The sequence below is a fragment of the Macaca mulatta genome, chromosome 3 (assembly GCF_049350105.2).
Source record: "Macaca mulatta isolate MMU2019108-1 chromosome 3, T2T-MMU8v2.0, whole genome shotgun sequence".
NCBI classification, from domain to species: domain Eukaryota; kingdom Metazoa; phylum Chordata; class Mammalia; order Primates; family Cercopithecidae; genus Macaca; species Macaca mulatta.
Window position 1 is genome coordinate 1695437 of NC_133408.1, and position 27371 is coordinate 1722807.

A 27371-nucleotide genomic window follows, 5' to 3' on the forward strand; every position below is an offset into this window, starting at 1 on the left:
CCCGACCACCAGACAGGTAACCCATCATCTATTTTCATCCCAAAAATAACAGTGAATGACATCCCTTCAGACTCGAAGGGAAGAGCCCCGTTTGAAAGTGTCACCTGAGGCCCAAGTTGTAAGGCTTGTTTTCTGGGGGACAGATGAATAGGTTTGGATATTAACATAGAGATGCCTTGGAGTGTAGAAGGGCGGTCACACAGCCGTGAGTGCGGCTGGCAGCAGGCGCCCTGAGCTCTCTCCTGTGTGCCACTGCTTGTCATGAGAAGGCGGGAGAAGTCTTGCCAGCAAACTGCCATCTGGGGTCCTCGCAGCCACGGCGAGTGCTGTCACGGCCAGCGGCTCCGGCCATGCCCCCGTTAGCTGTGCTCTGTCCAGGGCTGCACTCAGGGCCTCAGCTGTCTGGCGGACGTGACTATGGGAGGGAACACAGCGGGGGGTGGGCGGGAGCAGCCCCTACTTGATTTATCCTGTTTAACAGCTCAGTGCCTGCATCAGGCTGCATGAGGCCAGGACGGCGGAAATGACAGGGCAGATTAGCTGCCACATTCTCCTTGAGAGCCTCACATGCACATCATGTCCCTGAGGCCACCCAGAGCAGGGGAGGCTTCTGGAATTTCATGTTCCTGCCTGTCACAGGCAGCATTCGGAGGCCATCCAGGGCTTACACAGCCTGGCCTCGGCGAGCATCCTGAACAGCCTGCTCCCCTGCTACTCAGTGTCAAGGCAGACAAAGGTGCCGGTGGGGACCAGTGACCGTTCACCTTCCCCTGCTCCGGCAGCCCAAGCACACTGGTCTCATGTCTGGAAGACGCTAAGCTTTCCTGGCCATAGCCAGGCGCCCTCACGGTGCCAGTGTTCTTTGGTCCCACCTTTGGGAACCCACGTAAGAGTGTGCCTCCTACAAATATCCCAATTCTTTCAAATGCTAATTTCGGGATTCGTAATATCTCTTATGAAAGACAGGGTAGGCCACCCTGAGAGCTGAGTCAAGTCTGGGCTCTGACATCATCCTGGCTGTTATGGACACAGGTGGACTCGCATGCCCGAGGGCAGGTTCAGGCCCCTGGCCGCTCCATCTGCGCCCTGGCGCTACACACAGCAGCTCAGGCTCCACGGGCCCTCTGGTTGCAGTGGGAAGCTGAACGCAGCAGGGACATCCTATTGGCCCATGAAAAAGGGTCCAGCGGGAACATTCCTCACCCCACACCTTCCCTCAGTTTCCACACGGCATCAGGGATGCAGGGCAGTCTGGTGGAGAAATTGGCTGTGGGCTGGGGCAGTGGGGGGATCCAGATGGCCAAAAATCAACATTAGATCCCACCTCGCCCTCAAACCTGTGTCCTATATAGGTGAAAGATCCAGAAGTGAACTGTAAAAGTTCAACCCTCTTGGAAGGAAGCAAAGGTCAACCTCCCTGTAGCCTCAGGGCCAGTGGGCGTGAGGAGGAGAGGCTGCGAATGAGCAGTCCTTCCCAGCTCACTGGAGAGCATCAGAGACATTATCTGTCCTGCTCTCGTCTTGGATAGGGAGGGGTGTCACCCTGGCCATTGCTGGTAATGTCCCAAGACCCCTGGGGGAAGCCGGTGTGGGCAGGCTGAGCCAGGGAGAAGCAGAAGCACTGCAGCCCGCCAGAGTGGCCCCAACTGACTCTGCACTTTCCTAGGAGCCCGGCAACAGACCTGAGCTTTTAGTCAAATTTGAGTTTTCTGACGTTGTGTGACTTGACCCAATGCATCCCCATGATGCAGGCAGTGAAAGGCAGCAGCAAGGCGAGTACTGGGCCTGCTGACCCCACAGTTTACTTGAAAAGATAATCCCAGGATGTGGCAACCTGGAACAGCTGCCAGCACATGTTTAGCCGCAGCACGCAGCATAGAGAGGACCCCAGCCCCGGTGAGTCAGCCGGAGCGCGCAACATGGAGGAGCCCCCAGTCCGTGTGGCTGCTGCTGGATGCCCTAAGCCAGGTGGGGAGCCTGGAAGGAAGGTGCTGCGTCAGGGGCGACCTCGCTGCTTGAGCTCAGTGGCTTTGTGGGGAGGCTCTTTTGGAAGCTGGGCAGAGCTCCCTACTTGGACATGGGCTGGCCCAGGCACTCCTGCAGCACTCCTGCCTCCAACCACTCTCGGTTTGGGGCCTGCACGCTCTCTAGGGCCACTCCAGAGCTGGTGGAACAGCCAGAGGCCAGCAGGAAGGAGCGGCAGCACAGGGGACACAGGCAGCGAAAACCACAGTGACTGACACAGTGACGGGAAGGGATGCCTTCACAGGGTGAGGGCACTCCACATCTCCACACCAGCCAGCAACGGAAAATCAAATCTTAAAAGAAGATACCATTCGAGACCAGCCTGGCCAACATGGCAAAACCCCGTCTCTACTAAAAATACAAAACATGAGCCGGGCATGGTGGCAAGTGCCTGTAATCCCAGCTACTCCGGGAGGCTGAAGCAGGAGAATCGTTTGAACCTGGGAGGTGGAGGTTGCAGTGAGCCGAGATTGCGCCACTGCACTCCAGCCCGGGCAACAGAGGAAGACTCTGTCTCAAAGAAAAAAAAAAAAAAAAAAGATACCACGTATAAGGCCATCAGAAAAAAGGCAAAGAGTTGGGATAGACCCAACGAAAGATGTGTGAAACCTCTATGTAGAAATTACAAAGCATCATAAAGAGCAATTAAAGAAGACCTGAGAATTAGAAAACGTATTTTTCACTGACTCAAACTCTCCATAACTTAAAATGTTAGTTCTCCCAATTTTGATCTACAGATTCAATTCCGTAGACAAGCTGATTTTAAAACGTACGGGAAAAATTCATCAGTTCAAGAATATCCTGAAGAAAAAGATAAAAGTGAGCCAACTTATTTTACCAGAGATCTGGACATGAAGCTGCAGCAATTTAGCTCACGACAGTGGCATAAGAATAGACAAGCGGGCCGGGTGTGGTGGCTCACGCCTGTGATCCCAGCACTTAGGCAGGCTGAGGCGGGTGGATCACTTTAGCCCAGTCTGGGCCAGGCGTGGTGGCTCACGCCTGTGATCCCAGCCTGGGCAATATCCAGAGACCTTGTTTCTACAAAAAAGTTAAAGATTAGCCAGGCATGATGGCACACGCTTGTAGTCCCAGCTGCCTGGGAGGTGGAGGGTATAGTGAGCCGAGGTTGCATCACTGCTCTCCAGCCTAGGTGACAGAGCGAGACCCTGTCTCAACAACAACAACAATAAAAACCAGACACGCAGACCATGGAATAATTCAACGGAAGGTCATGAAAAACAGGTGTGCACAGACACGGGCAGAGCGGAAGGCCTTTCAGTACTCAGCGCATGGTCCCCTGCACGGGCAGGTGGGTAACATGAAGCCTGAACCCCCTCATCAATCCACCCTCACACGGACTCGGGCACTGTGCATCTCAAGGGGAAGCGTAAACGACACAGCGTCTGAAAGACGGCACAGGACGCCATTTACACAGAGCTGGGAGGCGGGGGAGAAGATTTACACGGAGCTGGGAAACGGGGAAGGGCAGAGTTTTTCAGACACCGGAAAGCTCTGACTGTTAAGAAAAAGGCTGAAATGATAAACCACATTAGAATTAAGATTTTGTTTGGATCAGCCAACACTGTGAGGGGACAGAAATAGAGCCCACAAGTGACAGAAGGTGCCTGCAGTTGTTTAATACGAGGGGTTCCTATGCAGAGAATAGTGTGTGTTGCTCACAGAGACTGGGCAGAGGCCTTGAGCAGGCACATCCCAGAGGGACACCCTCATGGCCAATCCGTGATCCAAAAGGCAGTGGAACGCATCAGCCAGGAGGGAGAGGCAGCTGAAGTCGCAGCACACACCCCACAGCCCCCAGAGGTGAAGACATAGCCCAACAAAAATCGCTCCACGAAGCGTGGGAGAGCACGCGGCACCAGGCAGCCTGCCCTGCTCGCCCGCATCACCGGGGAAAGCCGCTCGGTGCCGCCCAGGAAGGTTGACTGTGGGCACATGCTGTGACGGAGCAATTCCAGCTTCTACCCAGACAGAAATTCCAACTCGTGTTCCAAATCAAATATGAACAAATGCAATCAGTCGTATATATGAAGACTAATCAGATAGTATCTTAATGGGGTTTATTTTAGGAATGGATGGGTATCGTAATATCACAAATTCTGTCAACATAATTGACAAATTAAAGGAGAACCCGAATAACCATACAAATAATAATAAACAACACACCAATAGAATGTTTACCACACGCCAGGCACAGACAGCCCTTGCCACAGCCCTCCAAGCATGGAAGCCACAGGCCGGCTGGGACCATGCCGACAGCCACACAGTGAGCAGGGGCACTGGGACCAAAGCCCCAACGCAGGCTCCGGGGCCTGGACACTGAGCAGGCTGCTCCACTGTAGAAGCTCGGAGGGCACTTAGTACTGTCCACAGCCATCACCATCAAATAGAATTGAATCCAATCCCGCAGGAGTGGAAGAAAACAGCTCAGGGAAGGTAAAGACAATTCACCAAAACACAAAAGCACAGCACTGATTCCAAATCTGTCCTTGCTCCCACTTTTCACAGAAGTGGGTGGGTAGGGCACAGAGCTCTCCTCCCAGCTTTCATTACAGCAAATGGTACGGGAGGTAACTGAGGAGACTGGGAAAAATGAGGGATCAGGGAAGCCTGTTAGACACACATGGTAAAATGGGGCGTTGCACTGCTAGCAGGAAAAGCAGACGAGCCTCCAATTACTTGAGTACCACCTAAGATGTTTAAGGAAAAATAAAGCCCACCAGGCTATGGAGAAAAAGACTGGGTCTACACGGGTCTGCATGGACGTGACACTGAGGAGGGACCCTCGTCCCAGGAGAGCCCTCATTCTTGTCCACACCCCTCCCCAGCTCACTTAAGGCTTGAGGGATGCCCAGGCAGAGCGTGTTGGAGCAACAGCACACAGCTGCCGCCAGCACGAGTGGACGCTCTCCCAACCCTCTGGGGTGTTCGCTCACTCACTCATGTGCGCCCCCAAATCAGAGCCCAGCCCCTCCCCTGGGGGGACGGAGGCCTCTGCTCTAGGAGTGTTCTCCGGAGCCTGGGACCTTCCCCGTCCCAAGGGAACTGTCACTGCAGCAGGAGACGCCACTGTGTCCTTCCAGGAGCTGCTTAAGGAAAACTCCCAGAAACAGGCATGGAAGGAACCAGGGCCTCTGCGGAACCAGGGCTCTGAGGAGAGAGGCAAGTCCAGGGATGCTTCTTCCCACAGAGTCGGAGACTTCGCCACCAGGAAGATCACAGCTGTGGTGCTGGTGCCAAGGGCGGGGAGAGGGCAGTGGCCCTGGCCTCCTTTCAGCAGGCTCTGCATTCTTGTGGCCTGGTTAGGCTCAGGGATTGCAGCTTCCAACAAGGATTGAAAAGAAGGGGCCACTCACTTCTCCTTCCACACCCCACACCCCTGCCCAGGCTGTAGGAGTGAAGCAGAGCCTGGTAGGGGAGGGGGAGGAAGCCCAGAGTCACCTCTGCAGTATCACCCCGCCCCCAGGGTCCTGGAGAGGAGGTGTCTCTCATGAAGGTCTCTGGGTGCGGGTGGAGGGAAGAGGACTCAGGCAAGCCCTGCGCAGCCCCTTCCCCACCCCAGTCACAGGGCACCAGCTCTCCGGGACACTGGGCTGCATGGCCTTCCCTGGGGGTGCTGACTCCCAAGCACTGGGCTGCATGGTCTTCCCAAGGGGTGCCCATCTCTCCTGGGCACTGGGCTGCATGGCCTTCCCTGGGGGATTCTAGGCTCTCCCAGGCACCGGGTTGGATGGCCTTCCCTGAGGGTTGCCAGGCTCTCCCAGGCACTGGGCTGCATGGCCTTCCTGGCGAGGGGGCATCTCTCTGGGGCACTGGGCTGCACTGCCTTCCTGGGGGGGTTCCTGTCTCTCCTGGGCACTAGGCTGCATGGCCTTCCCCGGGGGGTGCTGGGCTCTCCCGGGCACTGGGCTATACAGTGTTCCCTGGGGGCCCCCTTTTCCTGGCTGGTCTCGTGAGGGGTGTGAAGACCTGGTGAGAAGGCTGGCCAGGTGCCACTGGGGTTCTGCGCATGAGAGAGCTGACTTCCCTGTCCTAAGAAGACTCACCATCCCCTCTGCCTTCAGAACAGGATGAGTGTGGTGGGAACAGAAACAAGGTAACACTACTCACAAACTTGCTGGCTGGACACACACAGGTGGGGAAAGAGGCCAGAGGCAGTGAGTGGCTTGGCCCATGGTCGCATGGCAGGTGGTGGGCAGTGGCAGTAGGGTTTGGACCCTCTGGTCCGCCCAGTCAACCCTGTTGTGCACAGGAAGGGCCCAGGGTGTGGGCCAGGCCTCATCACTTCAGACCTCAGGAGCTTCCAGCCAACCAGAGCTGCTCGCAGCTGGGTCTGGCCTCGCAAGGCTGCAGGCGCTGGTCACACGTGTCTCCATGGAGGGCTGGGAAGGAGGGAAGCAGGAGACACAGCTCCCAGCCTCCCTGCTGCCCTGGGAAGGGTGTGCATGGGGCTGGCAGGTCCCCTCAGAGGCATGAATTAATGTTTTTAGGAGACTCATTCATCATCACAGGTAAGATAGATCACTCTATTATGGCAGAAAAATAAGCTAAAATTAGATTAGCAAATCATTTATTTCAGCATCTTAATATTTTAATAATATGACAAATGGTATCTGCTAAAAATATCTCCTTAAAAAAGATATAAGCTAAAGCAACTAAAACCATTAAGAATCTTCCCCCAAAAAGAAAAAAACCACTAAGAAAAACCCAGAAGACAGTAAGTGTTGAGTAGAACTTTAAAGAGAATATAAATGAGTGATATAAGATAAATAAATGATAAGTCAGAATTTATGAAGGTTAAGAAGATAAAGAGATAACACTATAACTAAAAAATAAATGAACAAAACTAAATTCAGTAAAAATAAAGATAGATAAGAAACATACACAAAAAAATTAAAGTTTGAAGTGCGACTAACAGCTACAAAATATCTGACTAAAAAGCTAAGCACAGTGTGAGTCAGTGGTTGGGCCTGGCACCACCGGTTTGAAGGTACCGGTGCTAAACCCCAGTGCGTCCACAGCACCTTGGTGGGCCCTGCCTATGAGGGAGTGCGTCCACAGCTCTGCAGTCAGGGCTGCAAGGATCCAAAGAGGTGCCAGGTGCGGTGGCACGCAAGGTTGGTGGCGAGGGGACAGGCCCTGGGGCCCTGGGGTCACACTCCCCAGGCCCCACTGCCCTTCTGCCCACCGAGGTCTCTACACCCATCTCCTCCCAGCTGTGGAGCTGCCCGGCCACTGAGGAGCCGCACGTGTGTGTGCACTGACAGCGTCCTGCAGGCTGAGGACTGCAGCCCACAGGCATGCTGACAGCATGATGGCGGAGGGTGGGGACGGTGAGAGGAGCAGGAGCGGCGGGCACCCAAAGCCTCACCTGCACAGTCGAGCCGCAGGGAGCGGCCACCTGCCAGGGTCCTCTGCTGACCTCGGGTCACAGTAGGGGCCCAGGCGGAAAAGAAGGAGGGAAGAGGAGGGGGAGCTGAAGATGACCCCGGGGTGTCCAAGGGGTCTGGGTGGGGTCCAGGGTACAGCCTGGTGGGGGGAAGCAAAGGCCACAACCTTCATACCTTCAAGCAGCCACGACTGCAGACGCTGCCCGCTGCCTAGCCAGATGCTCCCGGATTAGACCGAATCCTCCGGCAGCAGCATCCCAGTCATGTGCGCAGCTTCAATCCGCTGATGGCCTGTTAATCCCACAACCTCCCAGCAGCCTGCCTCATCTAATTTATGTTTAATGGGTTTGGTTTTTTTAATTGTATTTCAGTGTCTGCGTTGGGAGAAAGTTACAGATACTTGGGTGAAAGACAAGCTCTGTGTTTCCACCTGCCAGAACACACACCTTTACTCATAAACACATCCCCAAATACTGCACAGGCAAAATCCATAAACTAAACCTCCGGCTGGGGCGTCTGAATCGTTGAATTTGTTCTTCTGAATTCCGGTGGGAAGAAGGGAGTCTCATGAGCTTTGCTGTGGCAGGACCTAAAAGGGAAGTATCCACCGAGCTGCCCAGAGCCAACCCCGCCGTCCTGTGGGGCTCCTGTCAGTACCAAAGGGGCAGGAAGCCCTGGCTTGGCTTGGATGAGGACGTCCGCCATGGCTCCCTTTCCTGTCTCGGCCATGCCGTCCTAATGCCTGCCTCCTGGGTTCTTCCCAGTGCTGTGGGCTGCAGTCTCCAGCGACGGGGGGATGTACACTGGGGACGGGGACAGTGTTTCTATAAGTCTGGCCAGGAGACGGGCCCAAGGACAGGCTCGCAGAAATGCCCTCCAGACCTGCCCAGGCTGATGCAGGGAGCTGGGCAAGCATGGGGACCCCGAGACCAGCGTGGATTCCTCAATGTGCTTGCCAGACGCCCTAAGGCTCAGTGGCGATTTAAACTGCAGAAAGTCAGACACACACATTTGTAGGTCACCCAGACCTGTGGCTTTTAAAAGATTTGACTGTAACAGCATTGGAATCCTTTATTTAAAAAAAAAAAAAAAAAAGAACAAATAAGTCAACACAAACACCAACAAAGCTGCGCAGGCTGAGATTCGGCGGGGCGGGGCAGAGCAGGGTGTGGGCCGCCTCCCTGCAGCCGGGCAGGCAGGACCCTGGGGCTCTGACAACCGTGCAGACAGAGGAAGGGACCCAGCAAGCCTGGGCGCCCACACCGGGAGAAGCCCCTGTGCCCGGGCTCTCTCCTCCGAGGCACCCGCTTTGTTCTGCGTAAACACCACATGCCAGGTGTTCTGTGACTTGATTTCAAAACCCAGGCATAACTGACAGGCAGTGAAGCGCAGGAGTCTGAAGTGACGTCTTGATGTCCACTCGGCACTTACCGTGTGGCCACTAATTCCGGACGGGGCCGCTGCGCCCCCGAGTGAGGTGCCAGACCCCCTGGCTGCCGGCCTCCTGCGGCCTCTTCAGCACCATCTGGCTTGCACCTTTTTGTGTCCAGCTTCTTTGACTCAAAGTAACATTTTTGAGACTCATCCATGCTGTGTGTGCGACAGGGCTAGGCTCTAACTATCGCTCTTCCTCTTACCACAGAGCAGAATTCCACGGCGTGAGCCTGGTCCCTGCTGGCCCCTTCTGCTGTGGATGGCACTGGCCACTTCCAGTGTGGGGCTGAGGAAGGAAGACGCTGCGTCCAGGAGGGCGAGTCTCCTGTGGCCGCAGCTGGACTTGCTGTCCTGTGTTCATGACAGACAGCTGTCCATCTCCACGATGGGCACAGCACCCAGAGCTCCTGCAGCTCACAGTGAGCCTGGAGGTTTCACTTCTCTCTCTCGGATAAACAATCAGGTCGCAAGCACCCGGAGCATGTCTGTGCACAACGCAAGGGTCAGGTGGCAGATTCCTGGAAGGAGAACTGGCTGGTGGAAGGATATTTGCATTTATAACCCCCATGGCCCGCACCCTCTGCGCGCGGTGAATGCCGGCAGCAGGTGCGCCAGGGACCCTGTCACGACCCATCCTGCCCACACACCTGCGCCAGGTCCTGTGTGCCAGTGACTACATTCGGGAAGTCTCTCGGGTCATCCGTATTCTGTGTTTCTTAGCAGCTGTACGTTCATTTCTAGGTGGTTGCTGCTTTCCCAGATTTGTGGGGGCTCCATCGCTGTCCTGCAAGCAATGTTGCTGCTCCCGCAGGCTGGCCCTGCCTCAGATCTGGCGCAGCGGCGGTTGCGTGCCAGCTTTCCGTTCCGTGGCCACCTTCCCTTCCACGCCTGCTCTGCTTAGGATGCCTCACCAAAAGACCACGTTAAACACACGTTTCTATGGCCGCTGTGGCGTTGCGTTCGGTGTGTGGCAGAGTACTAAACCGTGTTTTTGAATAGATACCTCAGTGACCCGACGTCTTTCACTGAATAGTCTGCCCATGCCAAGTAATTTAAATACCACTGTTATTTAAGCAAAACAAAACAAAACAAAACAAAACCAGCTTCCAGTCCTGCCTGTGTTAATTACTCACTCCTGCCTGATAATGTTCTGTTATGGGATTCCTGTTCCCTTCTTTCCTGTGTCCTTCTGACAACTGTCCCCGACCTCTGCCCTGGTACACGCATCTCCGTGAGGGTGACACACAGAGGGGGGTGGGGTGGGCAGGATGACCACAGGAAGGGGAGGGGAGAGGAAGGGGGAGGGGGTGCTGGAGCCTCTGGCAGGGGAGAGGGTGTGAGGAGCTGGCTTCTGAACAGACTCCACGGTTGTGTGCGTCTGGGGCCAGCCTGAACACCTCAGCCTCTCTGGGACTGCCCCCAGCCACTCCCACCCCCCACTAGACCCCTCCCCAGCCAGGTCCTCTCCTCCCCTAAGGCCGTCTGTGGCTGGTTCCTGCCCCAGAGACACAGACCCTTCATTTCTCCTGAGCCCCTGGAGGCCCCACAGCCTCTGCCACAATGTCCCTCCCACCCAGCCTCTGTCTTGGGTTCCTGCTAACCTTGACCATGAGTGAGCAGGACCACATTCTCTCCACAGCCCCTTCTCCTTTCACTGTCCATGAGTCTCTCTTGTGCTCGGCAACGAGGCAGATGGGGCAGGCCCTGTGTCATTTCCATGCTAGAAGAACCCTGGCCTGTGCACCTGGCCAAGTGTACATGGAACTCCTGTCACTGGGCCACAGGTCCGTCTGGCTTGTATCTGACCTGATGGCTCACCGAACAGCACAGGCTGCGCCCCTGGCCCTGGGTGCAAGGTGTGGACACTCAGCTGGGCCCTACCTCAGTGCTCCTGACGTAGCCCGGTGGGGAGGAAAGCTGAGAATTTACAGATCCAGAAGGTCCAGAAGGTTCTCAGGTGATGGCAAAGGGGGTCCAGGGGTCACACGTGGAAAGTCACTGACTGTCCTATTTCACTGAAACACCGCAGCCCATGCTTGGAGAAGGAAGCCCACTGCTACGCTGCTGGCTGGAGTGTGGCAGGACAGGCCAGGCCTGCTGGCTCTGCCCACAGATGGTCCTGTCCATGCAGGGGTCCTGGAGACCCTGTCACAGCATCCGGCCTGTGGCTCTGAGTCCCTTCAGTCGCCTCCGCTGGGGTGAAAGTGTCTCTTTGGGAGGCTCTGGCTGTGGCGGGTGCACACCCCGAGCTTGCCTGAGGCCTCTGCGGGACAGCTGCCTGCCCCACTGAGGTCCTGGTCATGCAGAAGCGGCACGAGCCCCCGCTTTCTGAGCAGAGCCCACAGTTCTGGTGACAACACACACCCCGCACGTGGAGCAGGCCGTGTGGCGTCTGCAGGGCCTTGTGGAAGACCACCCTCAAACCCCGCTCCACCGAGCAGCCCTTTCAGTTCCCAAAGGAGTCAGGACCCAAGCGATGAGGCCAGTGTGAGGGAGAACGCCAGCCCCTGCCTGGTGCCAGAGGACACTGCATGGGATACTCAGTGGCGGATGGGACGGGAGGCATGGAGGTTCTTCCGAGAAGCACAAAGGGGACATCAGCTTGTTGCTTCTGCACCGTTCCATTTCATTATTTCTGCAGAAACAGCAGCATCTTCCACGGATAGAAGCGAGGGAAAATCCATCCAGTAGCACCGGCAGTCTTTGTTCCTGGAGATAGCAGTACGCATTCTCCCCTAAAGGCTACTGGGGGTGGGCTACGGTTTTGTAATATTTTTAACATGAGCAGACATGCTCATTACAGCAGCATCTCCCTGTCTTGTGACCACATACGATGACTAATTGCTCCCATTAAACCAAGTTTTGGGACATATGTCAGGTGGAGCAGAAAAATGGAGATAATGTTAAAAACTGCATCAAAGTAAGCGAGACTTTCCCCAACCATAAAAGAAGCATTTATAAAATGAAACATTACATTCTTCTACCCCATCTTAAAGAAACGAGAGAAAAACTCCCTCCCTCAAGATTGGCATTGGTAAGAAACAGCCCTTCAGAAATGTTACATGAGATCCGTTTGAAGGCTGTAGTTGGGGGGAACTCGGTATTAGCCTAAATGCAGAATGTTTTCAAAGGGCATTACTTTCACACAGAGAAAAGCTTCTTTTTGTTATCAGGGGTACAACTGCTATTCCATACAACTAAAATGTAGAATAATTTAAAAATCTAAAGTGTTTATATTTATTTCTATGAACTTGGTCACAGACCCACTTGCCTGGAAAGCCAGTTAAAACACAAATTTAAAATATTTAGCTCTGAAAGGAAAAACCATTTCCATGATAGGACACACTCAAATCAAACTCCATTATGACTTTGGCTCTGGCAAGCTATTTCCGGGAACGCTTTTCCCAGCAAACGCACGCAGGAGCAGGAAATGTGTCTAAACATGGCAGCGATGGTCGGCACACCATACAGACATTGCAAACCCTCTCTATTGTACTCACAACTGCCAAAATACGTTCGCCAGAAAGATCCTGAGCTAAGGGAACACTTTAGTTCATTTACAATAGGCGAAACTAAAAAATTTTGTTGTGATTTATGAACTGCAAAACTCAGCATTGTTTTCTAAACATTTTAAAGTATTATGTATTCCCTGATGGCTCCACCACAAAGGAATCCTGCTCACTGGCCTTCCCGAGGTTAAGAGAATCGTGTTCTTCCCCATTGTAAGCACCAAGCTGCAAAAGTGCATGCTCTCCATCCATCGGCAGCACCCATGATCCCGCCTCACTCCGATGCTGGACTTCACGGTGCCCCACGCCAGTGGCTAGGATGCGCTCACCTGTTCACTTCGAGGCCAGCATTCACCCCCAGAAGCAGGGATTGAAGGCACTCATGAGACTGAAAAGTCTGGCCCCATGAGGGTGACCAGTGTTTGCGCAGGTGAGAGTTACACTCCCACACCATATCCAGGATCTCTGATGGACAAACATCCGTAAAACCACGTTTATGTTTCTATAAATAATAACACTGGACTAGTAAAGAACATTAACACTTGCTATGGGTCCTTGGAAGGAACCCTGTTAGTGGAACAGCAGGCCTGACGGGAACCTCATCACCCAAGCGGGCTATACATGTAACACAGTTTCCGCTTTTTCATCGTAACGCATTGTGCATGGCTATGCGGTTCCTCTAGGCATTTTCCCGACAGTCGACCAAGCACGGACTCTGCCCGCCACGCCGCCTGGGGCTCCCCTCGAAGCCAGTCTCAGCCAACCGTCCTGCCACGGACCACTCACCCAGGGCCCTCAATCCCTTACCTCGGAACAAAGCAGCTCTGTGAGGCTGGGAACAATCAGGTTTGATGCGGGTATCGGACAGATGGCTACTCTCCCCGTTTAGACAGGATGAGATGCTAACGGAGAAAAATGAGAGTGGTGCTTCGCTCTCCACTGAGGGAGGCTGCTCACCCCACTGGCCTCGGGCGGGAGCCACGTGACATGGACCAGGCACATGTGACCCACTTTTTGCCCAGCTCCCCTCATGCCCTTGGAGGGTGCACCCAGCGCTCATGCGCTGTCATTTCAATACCCTCTTCCCCCCACAGGGGCGACTCAACAGCCCGGCAAGCCTGCAGGACACACGGCCGCAGCAGCTAAGCCCCAGGAATAGGAAGGGGTGGGTGGGGGCAGAAACCCCAGGGCCCAACATTAATCCCAACACAGCTCCTAAGACATGAGCTTTTGCTGCTGCTGCTGCTGGTCTGCCATGGGCGGCGTAGGCATAAAGCAGGCCCCTACCCAGACAGCGGGGCTGACCTGGGCTTGGCTGGCGACGCTCTTGCAGGTCCTCATGAACTGCAGGATGAGGCTATTCCTCACCAGGAGGAGGTACCTGAAACAGCATAAACTGGAAATTCCCTCCTTTCCCTGTTTTCCTCTTTGTTGTGACTGAGATATTCTAGGTCTGTCCCACAAGCAAGACCCATGCGAAGCGGAGCGGACAAGTTGCAGCCTCAAGTGTGGTCCTGACGCCAGCTGTGCCCCGGGCGGGTGGGGTGGAAAGGCCTGGCCCAGGACCCCACAGCCCAGGCACTCGGAGCTAAGAGAGGAGGTGCAGGATGCACCCTGCTCCACCCATCGAACTGGGCACTCCTGCCATGGAGCAGGAGAAAGTCCCCCTCTGTTCTGTTATGGGCTTCTTACCTTGATCCCACCATGTTACACAAGACTCGGGTGGTAATGAGAAAAGCACACACAACGGGCAGAGGTGAAACGTGAATGCAAAGAGAAGCCACTGGGCTGTGAAGAGGGCCCGGTTTCGTCGGGGACAGGCTGAGCTGGCTCCTGCTGGGGCCCAGGCAATGTGCTTGCAGCCTTCTGATGCCAGACGAGGCACAGAGAGAGTGTGTGGAGTCCTGCAGGTCTTACTGACCAAGCAAAGTCAGCCGATTGCTTATTAAAGAAAGAACCTAAAATAACGAGTATCGGAGGTTCATACAGAAAAAAATAGAATATGTGCACATGCAAAAGAAATACCTGTCACTGATCATTACCCAGAAGGATCACCACTGATAAGTGTTATCTTGTCTGCCTATTCAGACTTCGGTCTGGTAGGCCTGTGTTTTTATATCTTTTTAGCAAAAATAGTAACCAACCATGTTTGTTTTTCTTGCTTACTATTATATATGAAATATTTTTCTATGCTAATGTATTGAAGTCTGCATAAAAGGGAGCAGATTCCCCACAGTATTCCATTTTGTGCGTTTTTATGCATCAGAACACAACTAATCTGCAATGACTGACAATTCCAGGTATTCTGAATTGTTACATTAACTAAGAATTTAATGACTGCTGCTATGATTTAAATGTATGTGTCCCCCCGCCCCAATTCCTATGTTGAAACTTAAGACCCAGTGCAATGGTATCAGCAGGTGATTAGGCCACGAGACTCCGCTCTCAGAAATGGATCAGTGCCTCATAAAAAGGCTCAAGAAAACTAGCAGGGTTCTTTTTGCCCTTATATCCCGTCCACCATGGGGAGACAGCATTTGTGACCTCCAGGGGAAGTAGCGTTCAAGGTGCTGTCTCAGACAGGCCAACCCTTCCCAGGCGTGAAACCTGCTAGAGTCTTGATCCTGGATTGCCAGCCTCCGTAACGGTGAGCCATACATTGATTCCGTTTATAAAGATACCCAACACTGGGCATCTTGTTCTAGCAGCAGAAACGGACTAAAATCATGACCTTTGGGTAGAGCCCATTCTGTCTCTCTCTTATTTCCTTGTAGTCTGTACTTATAATTTTGGGGCCAAAGGAGGCACAAGCTGAAGCGCAGGGCGAGAAGCAGGCCCAGGCGCTGTCCAGCCCCTTCCTCTCCATCGGGCAGGCTCTGCCCTCGGTGCTGTCTGCAAGCACTGAGCTTACGAACACGGAGTGGAGGAGGATACAACGGTCACATTAAGACAACCCTCGCTCTGCATCTGGCACTGCTGACTAATTTAATCTTGAGCAGCTCTCGGTGTGGGCTGTTACCGTTCCTGTTACACATGGGGAGAACAATGGCAGAGTCACTCAGGGCGTGCTCTGGCCCTAAAGCTTGGGTGGTGGGCCTGGCCCCCAGGCTGGCAAGGGCCCAGGCTGTTGCCCCAGGTGGCCGGGGGAGGACTGGACACTGAGCGTTGAGTCTCGTGTGGGTGGGCCTGTGGTGGTCACAAACAGCCTGCTGGAAGGCAAAGCAGAACAGGCAGGCAGGGCCTGGTTGCCAGTGGGGTGGGAGGTGGGTGGCTGCAAGCAGATGCGAGGCCCAGGTGGGTGGTGTGGGTGAGCGGCCTTCCCACCTGCTGTGTGTGGTGGGGAGAAGGAAGCTGGCCAGGCAGCAGCTGAGATGGGGTGCTGGCAGAGGTGAGAAGGCATGGAGGCGGCTGCACACCAAGCCACTGCACTTGTGAAGGGAGGAGCTGAGGGTGTGGCTGGGAAGGAGCAGCCCAGAGGCAGGAGGGCAACTGGGGGGCAGGGGCTTCCACAGGGCCCAGGATGGGCAGGAAGAGCCGCTGGCTCGATGCTGCCAAGAGCTAGGGGAGGTACAGAGTGGCCCTGCTTGGAGGGGTCACTGCCAGCAGCCTCCAAGTGGAGGCTGAACACAGTCATCTGCACCCAGGGCGAGCGCTGCACCTCCACGGGGGTCGCTGCCAGGGGCTGCTCTTTGCCACACTGTTTCCTCTACCAATCTTGCTCCCAGGGCCACGCTCAGGGGAGGGTCACTGCCGGCTGGAGGGGCACAGCTGCATCACGTGTGCGTGAACCGCCTGCGTAAGGAAGGGCTGTCCGTCTCCCCCGCAATCTCCACTGTGCCTGTTTTACTCTGCACCGTCACACAGCCTCACATGATCTTTGCTGTTGGCCATGAGAGGCTCTTTCAGGCGGGCTTCGGTGCCCCTCCAGGGTGGTGGGTTTTCTGCCTTGGGGCTGTCACGTGCTCAGGCTCATCTGTGCTTCCCCACCCAGAATCTGCCATTTCTCCATGGAGCCCTTCTGTGTTTGAGCCATTTCGGTAGAAATTTCACATTTAGTACAAGTATGTGAATACAGCTGCTTCATTCCTTTTCTCTAAAACCACCAGGACCCAGAAAGGCACCGATGTACCCTGGGACTTGGAAGCCATGGGAAGGAGAAGCAGCCCAGAGGCCACGGCCCGGCTGTCGGCTGGAGGGGCACCTGGGTCTGGCTCTGGTCTTTCTGAAGCTGCGTGCTGGAGCCTTCGGTTACCCACCAGCAGCCCAGGAGGTCAGACCCCATCCACGATGGCAAGAACCTTCCAATCCAGGTGCTGAGGACACACCCATGCTTGACTCCTGGGTGCATTTGTCGGAGGATGGGGGCACCGGCCATCCCTGGGCTGGCTGGTCCCAGAGGCCCCTTCCAGTGCACAGCTGCTGTGGTTTGACAGCAGAGTGGCCCTCTATGTTCCCCAGGAGCAGCCTTCTCCATTTAAAGGAAGTTAAAGGTGTTGAAGGAAGAGGCCGCCTGCCCTGCTTCCTCAGGTGAAGCGTCTCTGTGACCCGGGTGTGGAGACCAGGCCTGGCAGGCAAACTGCCTTCATGTGGGGTCCAGGCCTGTGCTGCTCACGGTGCATGATCCCCGAAGGCCCACTCGGTGCTGGAACAGGCCGTGGAGAGGGAGGTGCCCAGCGGAGTGTGGAGCCTGCCCTGGGGCCAGGCACCCACCCATCACACTGACGGCCACGCCTAGTGGTTTCTCCAAGAGGGGAGATGTCGTGTCTTAGGACTGGCCTTCCCTGGGCAGAGGCAGGGAACCAAGGTGAGGCTGGCAGCCAGTGGAAGGCCAGCTATCCAGGGTCCCAAGGGCCACCGTGGAGTTTCCTGGGCAACCTGGGAGTTTTCTTCCCCAGGGGCTCTGAAGCAGGAAATGGGGAGTGTGGAATGGGTTCATCCCCACTTCTGATGCATAGCCATGCAGAGGAACCCCATAGGATGCAGTTCCCCTCAGAGAACCCTCTGTGGCCTTGCACCCTGACTCACTGGCCACCTTTGCTGCACGGCCCCTCCCAGGCCAGCTGACTCACTGGCCACCTCTGCTACACAGCCCCTCCCAGGCCAGCTGACTCACTGGCCACCTCTGCTACACAGCCCCTCCCGGCCCGGCTGACTCGCCGGCCACCTCTGCTACACAGCCCCTCCCGGCCCGGCTGACTCACTGGCCACCTCTGCTACACGGCCCCTCCCGGCCCGGCTGACTCACTGGCCACCTTTGCTGCACGGCGCCTCCCAGGCCAGCTGACTCACTGGCCACCTCTGCTACACAGCCCCTCCCGGCCCGGCTGACTCGCCGGCCACCTCTGCTACACAGCCCCTCCCGGCCCGGCTGACTCGCCGGCCACCTCTGCTACACAGCCCCTCCCGGCCCGGCTGACTCGCTGGCCACCTCTGCTACACAGCCCCTCCCGGCCCGGCTGCTCCTGGTCGGGCACCTACTGATACTGCAGTGCAGCACCGGGTGTTCACACAGAGCTCACATCCCAAGGACGGCGACACCAACAAAGGAGCGGACAAGCAGCAGGAGTTGGTGGTAGCAGACAAGGCTGGACTGAGGTTTCAAATGGCGTGTGTGTTCATCTGTTCTCATGCTGCTGATACAGACATACCCGAGACTATAATTTATAAAGGAAGGAGGTTTCGTGGACTCACAGTTCCACATGGTTGGGGAGGCCTCACGATCATGGTGGAAGATGCAGGAAGAGCAAAGGGACATCTTACACGGCGGCCGGCAACAGAGGGCACGTGCAGAGGAACTATGCTTTAGAAAACCATCAGATCTCGTGAGACTTACTCACTATCACGACAGCAGCATGGGAAAGACTCGCCCCCATGATTCACTTACCTCCCACTGAGTCCCTCCCATGACTTGTAGGAATTGTGGGAGCTACAATTCAAGATGAGATTTGGGTGGGGACATAGCCAGACTATATTGGCATCCATCAGGAAGACCTCACTGAAGGGGGCCCTGGGAACTGTGGAAGGAAAATAAAATCTCAGGACCCCAAACCCACTATGACGAAGAGTTCAGTTTGGGAACAGAGTCACGCAAAGGTGGCCTTCCTTTTGGTCCTAAGCAGACAGCTGCAGATAGAAGGCTGCAAGTCTCCCCGGGGGCCTACCTCAGCAGCTGCCCACAAGGAAATGCCCTCTGGGCCCCAGTCTGTGCCCTAAGGCAGTGTCCTGCTGAATCTCACCCTGACAGTGTCAATAAACAGCTTATCTTCACAGGTACAGGACTCAGACAAGACCAGAAGCCGTCCCTCCTCCGCCCGCCCAAGGCACACGCATGTCTTCCTCTGCTGCAGGTTTACTTCACCTTAGGAGAAATGCAGACTCATGGAGAGACCGTGCGTACATGACAGGTCCTCTACCGCCTCCCGCCAGCTCGTTCCCCTTCAAACACGGAAGTCTTAAAAGTCTCCTCGGAAAAAGCCCAGGCCACAGGTCCTACAGTAACTTCTGTCTCTCTTTCCCAGGCGAGTCCTCAACCCTGGCAAAATAAACCTCTGGGCAGATTAAGATCTGCCACAGTCCCATTTTGGTTGACAGGTCAGAGACCGGAGGGAGGGGAGGGACGTCCATGAGGCTCCCTGGGGCATGGCCCGCAAGGCAGGAGTGCAGGGTGGGGGAGTGCAGGGTGGGGGAGTGCAGGGTGGGGGAGTGCAGGGTGAGGGAGTGCAGGGTGGGGGAGTGCAGGGTGGGGGAGTGCAGGGTGGGGGAGTGCAGGGTGGGTCTGAGGAGCGTGGCAGCGGGAAGGGTGTGGGAATGGGGGAGCCCACATCCCTGCCCTCCGTGAGCCTCTCCCACACGACACCTCCGTCAACACTGGAGAGCAAGGCCCTGGGGGGCAGCCCTGTCTCCCTGTCCCCTTCCAGGGCTCATGGATCCAAGAGTGGCAGAGAAGCCAGCATTAGGGCTTGAGGCTTTCTGGTCACTGGTAGGTGCTGGCTCCTGTCAACAAGAAGAGCCAAACTCTGCAAAATAACATTTGAAGAGACTTACTCTGAGCCAAAAGTGAGTGACCATGGCCAAGGCACACCTCAGGAGAACCTAAAACCTGTGGCCAGTGTGGTTGGGCGGCAGTGTGGTTTTGTATGGTTTAGGGAGATACAGTGAGGTGTGCACTGGTTTGAGGTCCAGAAAGGCAGGACAGCTCAAGGGCGGGGGGTTATAGGTGGTGTATTAGGCTGTTCTTGCGTTGTTATGAAGGAAGGCCTGAGGCTGGGTAGTTTATAAAGAAGAGAGGTTCAGCTGGCTGAGGTTCTGCAGGCCACACAGGAGGCTCGGCACTGGCATCTGCTCGGCTTCTGGAGAGGTGCCTCCGGAGGACTCAATTCTGATTTTTTTATCTTGCCTATATTCCTATCTAAGCGGTCTGGGTAGTCATGCTCTACAACCAAACCCAAACACCTCCCACCAGACCCACCTCCGACACTGGGGATCACATTTCCATGTGAGATGTGGGTAGGGCCAATATCCAGGCTATATCAGATGAAATAAAAGATGTTCTGATGGGCACTTGGTTCAATGAGTTAAGTTACTATCTGAAGGCCTGGAATCAATAGAAAGGAGTGTCTGGGTTAAGGTAAGGGCTATGGAGACCAAGGTCCTTGTTATATGGATGAAATCTCACAGGTGTCCTCCCTTAGACGATTACATGACAAATGTTTCCTATTCAGACCTTTACGAGGCACTAGACTCTCAGCCACAGTCTCCTCAGGATTGGGAGGGTCTGGAAGGGGAAAGATCCAGTTATGTTAATACAGGTTCTTTACAGATGCAAACTTTCTCCCATAAAAGATGGTTCTGGAGGCCCATTTCAAAATATGTCAAATAAACATATTTTGGGGTAAAATATTTCTATTTCCTACTTTATCTGTCATGTGATATGAAGCCACAGTCAGACTGAAAAACCACGTTATATTGGGTTAAATAAAACCCATCTCATGAGACGTTACGGTTTGTAGGGTGTGACTCCCCAGGCTCCTTAGATAGGAATTTGGGCAAGAGAGGAAAAAGGTCAGAATTTAGTTCTCACTACAAGCCGAGCATGTTCCCTGGCAGGAGGTTTTCTGTCTCCCTGAGTTCCACCCACCTGTCACTTCTGTGGCGTGTTCTGTGCCTGTGTGGGGTCCAGCGCTCGAGCACTTGGATCCCGGGCAGAAGGCAGACAGACATGTGGGCCTGATCCCACACAGTGCGTGGCCTGCAGCACGGACCTAGGGTGGCGGGGTACGGAGGCAGCCCTGGGTCTCATTTAAATCCCATAGAGAGAATTTATATCTCAGATGTAGGAGGCAACCAGCCTGGCTGGGTTCAGGCTTCAACTCTAAGGGGCTCTGTGTGCGGTTCCCACGTTGGTTGTTTCAGTCTTTGCAGGGCTATCTAGGCCTTCCATGCATGCCCCCCTGTGCTGGTGGGGTCTGGGAACTGGGCAGCAGTTTACCTCATGGCATGGTTCTCAAGGTCTGTGATGGGCTGTTTGGGGGCGGATGCGTGTATGTGAAGCTGGGGGTGAGTGTGGGCGACTGCCCAGCCTTCTCTGTGGGTTTCCCGAGCCTGCGTCTGTGCTGGCCTCCCTGTGCCTCCCTGAATCTCCCAGGATTCCTCTTTTCCCTCCTACAGTCGGGAAGCTCCAGCCTTCTGAACTCACTTCCCAGGCACACTCCTCTGGGATCAGCTGTGGGAAAGCGCAGAGAGAGAGAGAAGGCACTAGGGGATCGTGCCACTTGGGCATCACTGCCAGACTTGGAGAGGAAGGCTCCCTCCCTCCATGGTAGAGCCTGGGGGCCCCTGTGGACCCCCTTGACCATTCCTGGCACCACTATTGTTGCTGTAAGGCTGCCTAGGGTCTAGATGTGAGAGAACAGAGAGGAGACTGAAATCCAGGGCATGCACCCACTTCCCTGGGCATCGGGGACCCCTTTCCTGCTCTTTGAGCTGTTCCCAGAGGCTCCTCCTGGAGCTCCCTGCCAGCTTTCTGCCAGCTTCTGGGTTTCAGCCTGCCGTGAACTCAGGCAGGAGAGATTGTAAGTTGCCATTGCCTCCAACACTCCTGCTACTCACTTCTCAGACCACTGCATTCCGCGGGGCAGAGGCTCAGAGTGCTTGCTCCACCCACAGCCCACACTCAGCTTCATTTCAGTCTCATCAAAGAGCATCTTCTACTCAAGGTGAACAATTCAAAACAGAAATTAAGAAAACAATTCTATTTACAATAGCATCACAAAGAATAAAATACTTAAGATAGGCACACACAAGGGCACTGCTCCTAACAGCCAAGTGGGTGAAGCCCTCCTGTCCATTGATGGCTGTGGTCTTTACATACAATGGGATATCGATCAGCTTTCAAAAGGAAGGACATTCTCACACATGCCACAGTGTAGATGAACCCTGAAGACATTAGGCTAAAAGAAATAAGCCAGTTACAAACAGACAAATGCCATATAATCCCAGCATATCCCTGAAGTGTGTGCTAAAAAATAGTTAAGATGGAAAATTCTATGTTAGGTACATTTTACCACAACTAAAAATAAAACAAAATAAATTTTAAAAAAGCATCTGTGGCAGCTGACACACACTGCAGGGCATGAGGAGTCGTATTTGAGCCTGCAAGTCCAGACTGGCCCTTGCATGGAACAAACCGCTCAGCCTCTCAGGGCCCAGGTTCCTGAGCTGTGAAACGGGGAGGCCTCATCCCACCCCTTCCATCTCTCTCCCAGGCCCAACTTCAAAAGGATGCTGCTCTTTGTGTTTCTTTGCTTTTTTTTTTTTTTTTTTCTCCACCCTTACCTTTTTGGAAATCTTTTCTCTTCCTAGCCTCAAGCACAGAGGCTGAGATGCGGAGTTCATCCTACAGTTTATGACACGTCGGCACCACTGCTTCCTGGGAGCGGCTCCTGAACCGTATCATTGACTCCTTTTCATTCTCACCAGCCCTTATCACCACCACTTGCCACTGCCACCACGCAGGAGCCCATTCTAAAACACCGAGTGCCTGACTCTTACTCACATATGCTCTTGCAAAGTATATGTGTATTTAATTTCCTATGCATGCATCTGTACTCACACAGGCAGAATGGTTTTAACACCACTCATGTTTCTTAGCTTTTTAACCCAGTGAGGCAGGAGAACAGGGCCTGCAGGGAAGAAACCTAAGGACTTCCTAGAACTAAATCAAATGCAAACACTTCAGCCAGGACAAGAACACCCTCTCCATTCACACGGGGGTGTACACCAAGCAACCAACGGAAACCTGTAGAGGGTATTGAAACCCCAGAAAATTCTGTCACTGGGGCCTGTGAGCTGCTTGCTCAGGCTGCTCCCACCCTGTGGACTGTGCTCTCGTTTTCAGTAAATCTCTGCTGTCACTGATTTTTTCCTTGCTTTGTTTGTGTGTTTTGTCCAATTATTTTTTCAAAACACCAAGAACCTGGACACCCTCCACCAGTAACGCCAGCCCTGCCTTTAAGGGCCATTGGCACATCCAGTCCATGGCATTTGACTTCTGCCACAGCCATATTTTCACTCTTATAGGCAAGGGCACTGAGGTCACCTCCCACCCCGACACCCACAGAGCACAAGGAGATGCTGTGTGCATCTGTCTCCAGGAACCTGTGGAGATTTTGTCACCACAGAGATGCAGGACAGCACACCAGGTCACACGCCCCACGGACTCCCCAGTCCCAGGCTCCGGAGAAGACATGCCAGGCCACCCCCTCTGGACAGCGGCACGTGCACTTTCTGCATCTGCTCCCAATGCCGGGTGCAAATTCATCACCCGCTCCTGCTGGTCTCAGCCGTGGGAAGGGTACATGCCATGTCACTCTGCATCTCTTGGACAAGAAGTGAGTTTGCACATATCTTCACCAGCCTTTTGTACTTCTTCTGTAAACTGTCTTTCAGATCCTTCACCCATTTTTCTATAAAAGTTACAGTATTAGTTTCCTATTGCTGATGTTACAAATTACATCACAAATTTATTATCTTCTATTTCTGGAAGTCAGAGGTCTGAATCAGATCTCACTAGACAAGTAAGGGTGTCTGCAGGGCTGTGTTCCCTCTGAACAAAAGTCAGGGTGGCTGCGGGGCTGTGTTCCTTCTGAAGGCTTTGGGGAAATTTTCCCTTGTCTTTTCCAGGCCACATTCCTTGCCTCATGGCCCCTTACTCGACCTTTGAAGTCATCAGATTTTTTTAAGCTTTATTTATAATTGACGCATAATAGTTGTACATATGGCCGGGCACGGTGGCTCACGCCTGTAATCCCAGCACTTTGGGAGGCCGAGGCGGGCGTATCACAAGGTCAGGAGATCGAGACCACAGTGAAACCCCGTCTCTACTAAAAATAGAAAAAATTAGCCGGGCGCGGTGGCGGGCGCCTGTAGTCCAGCTACTCGGGAGGCTGAGGCAGGAGAATGGTGTAAACCCGGGAGGCGGAGCTTGCAGTGAGCTGAGATCCGGCCACTGCACTCCAGCCTGGGGGACAGAGTGAGACTCCGTCTCAAAAAAAAAAAAAAAAAGAAGTTGTATATATTTATAGGATACAGTATAATGTTTCAATACATGTATACGTTATATAATGATCAAACCAGGGAAATTAGCATATCCATCACTGTAAACATTTATGATTTTGTGATAACATTCAAAATCCTGCCTTCCAGCTATCTGGACAGACACATTATTATTAGCTATAGTCACCCTATTGTTAACAGAACACCAGAATTTACTCCTGTCTAACCGTAACTTCATACCTGTGGACCAGCCTCTCTTCTTTCAGCCTCAGGACTGGGGAGAATTATTATCTATTTTCTGAAACAATCTGTGTAAGTTAGAAATCAAGTGTTCCTTCAAGTTAGGTATAATTCATCCACAAAAATGTGTCTGAGAACTTTTTTTGAATGGAAATCTTTGATTGTCACTTAAATTTCTTTAGTATTGTTGGCTTATCCAAGTTCTCTATTTCTTCTCAAGTCTATTTTTGCACTTCCTATTTTCCCAGGAAGTTATCAGTTTCACCTACATTTTCTTTTTTTTATACTTAGTGATAATTTATTGATAAGTAGTATTTTGTTCCTAGTGAGATAGATTAGTGTTTTCTTTTTGATTTATTAATTTTTTATTATACTTTAAGTTCTAGGGTACATGTATACAACGTGCAGGTTTGTTACATATGCATCCATGTGCCATGTTGGTTTGCTGCACCCATTAACTCGTCATTTACACTAGGTATATCTCCCAGTGCTATCTGTCACCCCAGCCCCCGACCCCACAACAGGCCTCGGTATGTGATGTTCCCCACCCTATGTTCAAGTGTTCTCATTGTTCAACTCCCACCTATGAGAACATGCCATGTTTGGTTTTCTGTCCTTGCGATAGTTTGCTGAGAATGATGGTTTCCAGCTTCATCCATGTCCCTACAAAGGACATGAACTCATCCTTTTTTATGGCTGCATAGTATTCCATGGTGTATATGTGCCACATTTTCTTAATCCAGTCTGTCATTGATGGACATTTGGGTTGGTTCCAAGTATTTGCTATTGCAAACAGTGCCGCAATAAACATATGTGTGCATGTGTCTTTATAGCAGCATGATTTATAATCCTTTGTTTATATACCCAGTAATGGGATGGCTGGGTCAAATGGTATTTCTAGTTCTAGATCCTTGAGGAATCACCACACTGTCTTCCACAATGGGTGAACTAGCTTACAGTTCTACCAACAGTGTAAAAATGTTCCTATTTCTCCACATCCTCTCTCCAGCACCTGTTGTTTCCTGACTTTTTAATGATCGCCATTCTAACTGGTGTGAGACGGTATCTCACTGTGGTTTTGATTTGCATTTCTCTGATGGCCACTGATGATGAGCATTTTTTCATGTGTCTGTGCACTGCATAAATGTCTTCTTTTGAGAAGTGTTTGTTCATATCCTTTGCCCATTTTTTGATGGGGTTATTTGGTTTTTTTCTTGTATTGTTTGAGTTCTTTGTAGATTCTGGTTATTAGCCCTTTGTCAGATGAGTAGATTGCAAAGTTTCTCCCATTCTGTAGGTTGCCTGTTCACTCTGATGGTAGTTTCTTTTCACCTACGTTTTCAAATGTGTTCGCATATGGTTTCCCACAGTACTCTAACTTTTCTTCTTGGCTGTATCTATGGTTATTTCTTTCTCTATCTATCTATCTATCTATCTATCTATCTATCTATCCATCCATCCATCCATCCACCCATCCATCTACATTTATTTTTATTTATTCATTCATTCACTCCTTCCTATATTCTGTTCCATTAATTGTCACCAGTATCACCCCTCCACTTTCTTTCTTATTCTTTTTTTAGATGGGGTCTCACTCCATGGCCCAGGCTGGAGTGCAATGGCACAATCTTGGCTCACTACAACCTCCTCCTCCTGGGTTCAAGCAATTCTCCTGCCTCAGCCTCCCGAGTAGCTGGGATTACAGGCATGCACCACCACGCCCAGCTAATTTTTGTATTTTAGTAGAGACAGGGTTTCACCATGTTGGCCAGGCTGGTCTCGAATTCCTGACCTCTTGATCTGCCCATCTCGGCCTCCCAAACTGTTGAGATTACAGGCGTGAGCCACAGTGCCCAGCCCTTTCCACTTTCTTTAACCAGAGATCTAACTATTGACTCTAAAACACAAAACAGCTTTTAGGGCTGTTAATTTTCTCTGTGTTTTTCTGTGCTCTCTATTTCATGGATTTCTGCCCTTTCCTTTATTATTTCCTGCCTTATGGATCCTTGGGCTTTCTCCCTTGCTCTTTTTTCCGCCTCTTGAGTTAATTTTTCATGTTTCTTAACACATGTGTTTATAGCTATAAATGTCCTTCTAAGCACTGCTTTAGCTGTGTCGTGCTATTTAGACATATACTGCTTCATAATCACTCAGCCCTAAAGTTCTTTTATTTCTTTTATGATTTTATTTCTAACAAGAGTTTTTATAGCATATTATTTATATAAGCTATTCCTTTACTATTAATTTCCAGTATAATTGCCTTATGCTCTCCACATGCTGTGTTATAGACAGATGTAACCTGTACACATACATCCCTATGTTACAGACTTCACCTGTATACATCCTAGTATTGTACATGTTCTCTGTATGCTTAGAAAGTAACATGTAGAGTTCAAAATATACTAACAACTCAAACTTATTTATTATATTGCTTCAGATATTAATACTCCTGCTTATTTTTTGTTGGCCTACTTCTTGGAGAGATGTGTTAAAATCTCCAAACACAACTGCTCATTCATCCACCTTTCCTTGCAATTGTATCAACAGAAGTTCATGGTAACAGCTCAAGCTACAGGCACTAATGTCTGCAGGGTATCACCAGACCACCAAAACAGCACCCCCACTCCTGATGCTTTCATTACTCACTCTTTCCAAACACCTCAGGACGATCTTCAGCCCCCAGCACCGCCTTCTTGTCCTTCATTCCTGAAACCCGTGCCTCCCTTGCTTCTCAGGGCTGGCTCCAGGGCAGAGCTGGAAGGCTGTGCAAGAACCACCTGGCCGAGCACTGGACCCAAAGGTGTCCAACCACAACCAGCTCACTGCTACCAAAAGCGGGGATCCCCGATTTCCCAAAGTCATACACAGAATAGTCTTCAGGGCACATTGTGGACTGAAGCAGGGTGAAATACAGCACTGTGTTACTTCAAACAGATTTCATTTGTCCAGGGTAAGTCTGACTTTGTTATATGCACTCTTGGTAAACAAATATGCCAACAAAAGACAGTAACTCACCTTCCCCCATAAGCAGGCTATAAGGTTTAGAGCAGATCCATAGACAGCAAAGGTTCAGACGTATTGAACTCAGAGCATCATAACCACAGCAGGTGATTTACAGAAGGGTTGACTTTTGTCGTGGAGCCCACCGACCTAAAACACAAAAACACAGGGCTGTGTGAGTGCATCAGTGCGGGGCCTG

At 52.5% G+C, this 27371-nt stretch overlaps 1 protein-coding gene across 22 annotated transcripts in view; it reads right to left on the reverse strand.

Moving 5' to 3' along the window:
* Window positions 1-27371, reverse strand: part of PCBP3 (poly(rC) binding protein 3) — a 286185-nt gene that overhangs the window by 66108 nt on the left and 192706 nt on the right. For 15 of the 22 annotated variants that reach the window (XM_077995359.1, XM_077995354.1, XM_077995355.1 and 12 more), the window contains one exon: window positions 27188-27322. In XM_077995359.1, the coding sequence (XP_077851485.1) occupies window positions 27188-27197 (10 nt within the window). In that variant the 5' untranslated portion in view covers window positions 27198-27322. Of the gene's footprint in view, window positions 1-27187; window positions 27344-27371 lie in introns of those variants that run through there. The other 7 variants (XM_077995350.1, XM_077995348.1, XM_077995353.1 and 4 more) reach the window with 1 other exon arrangement.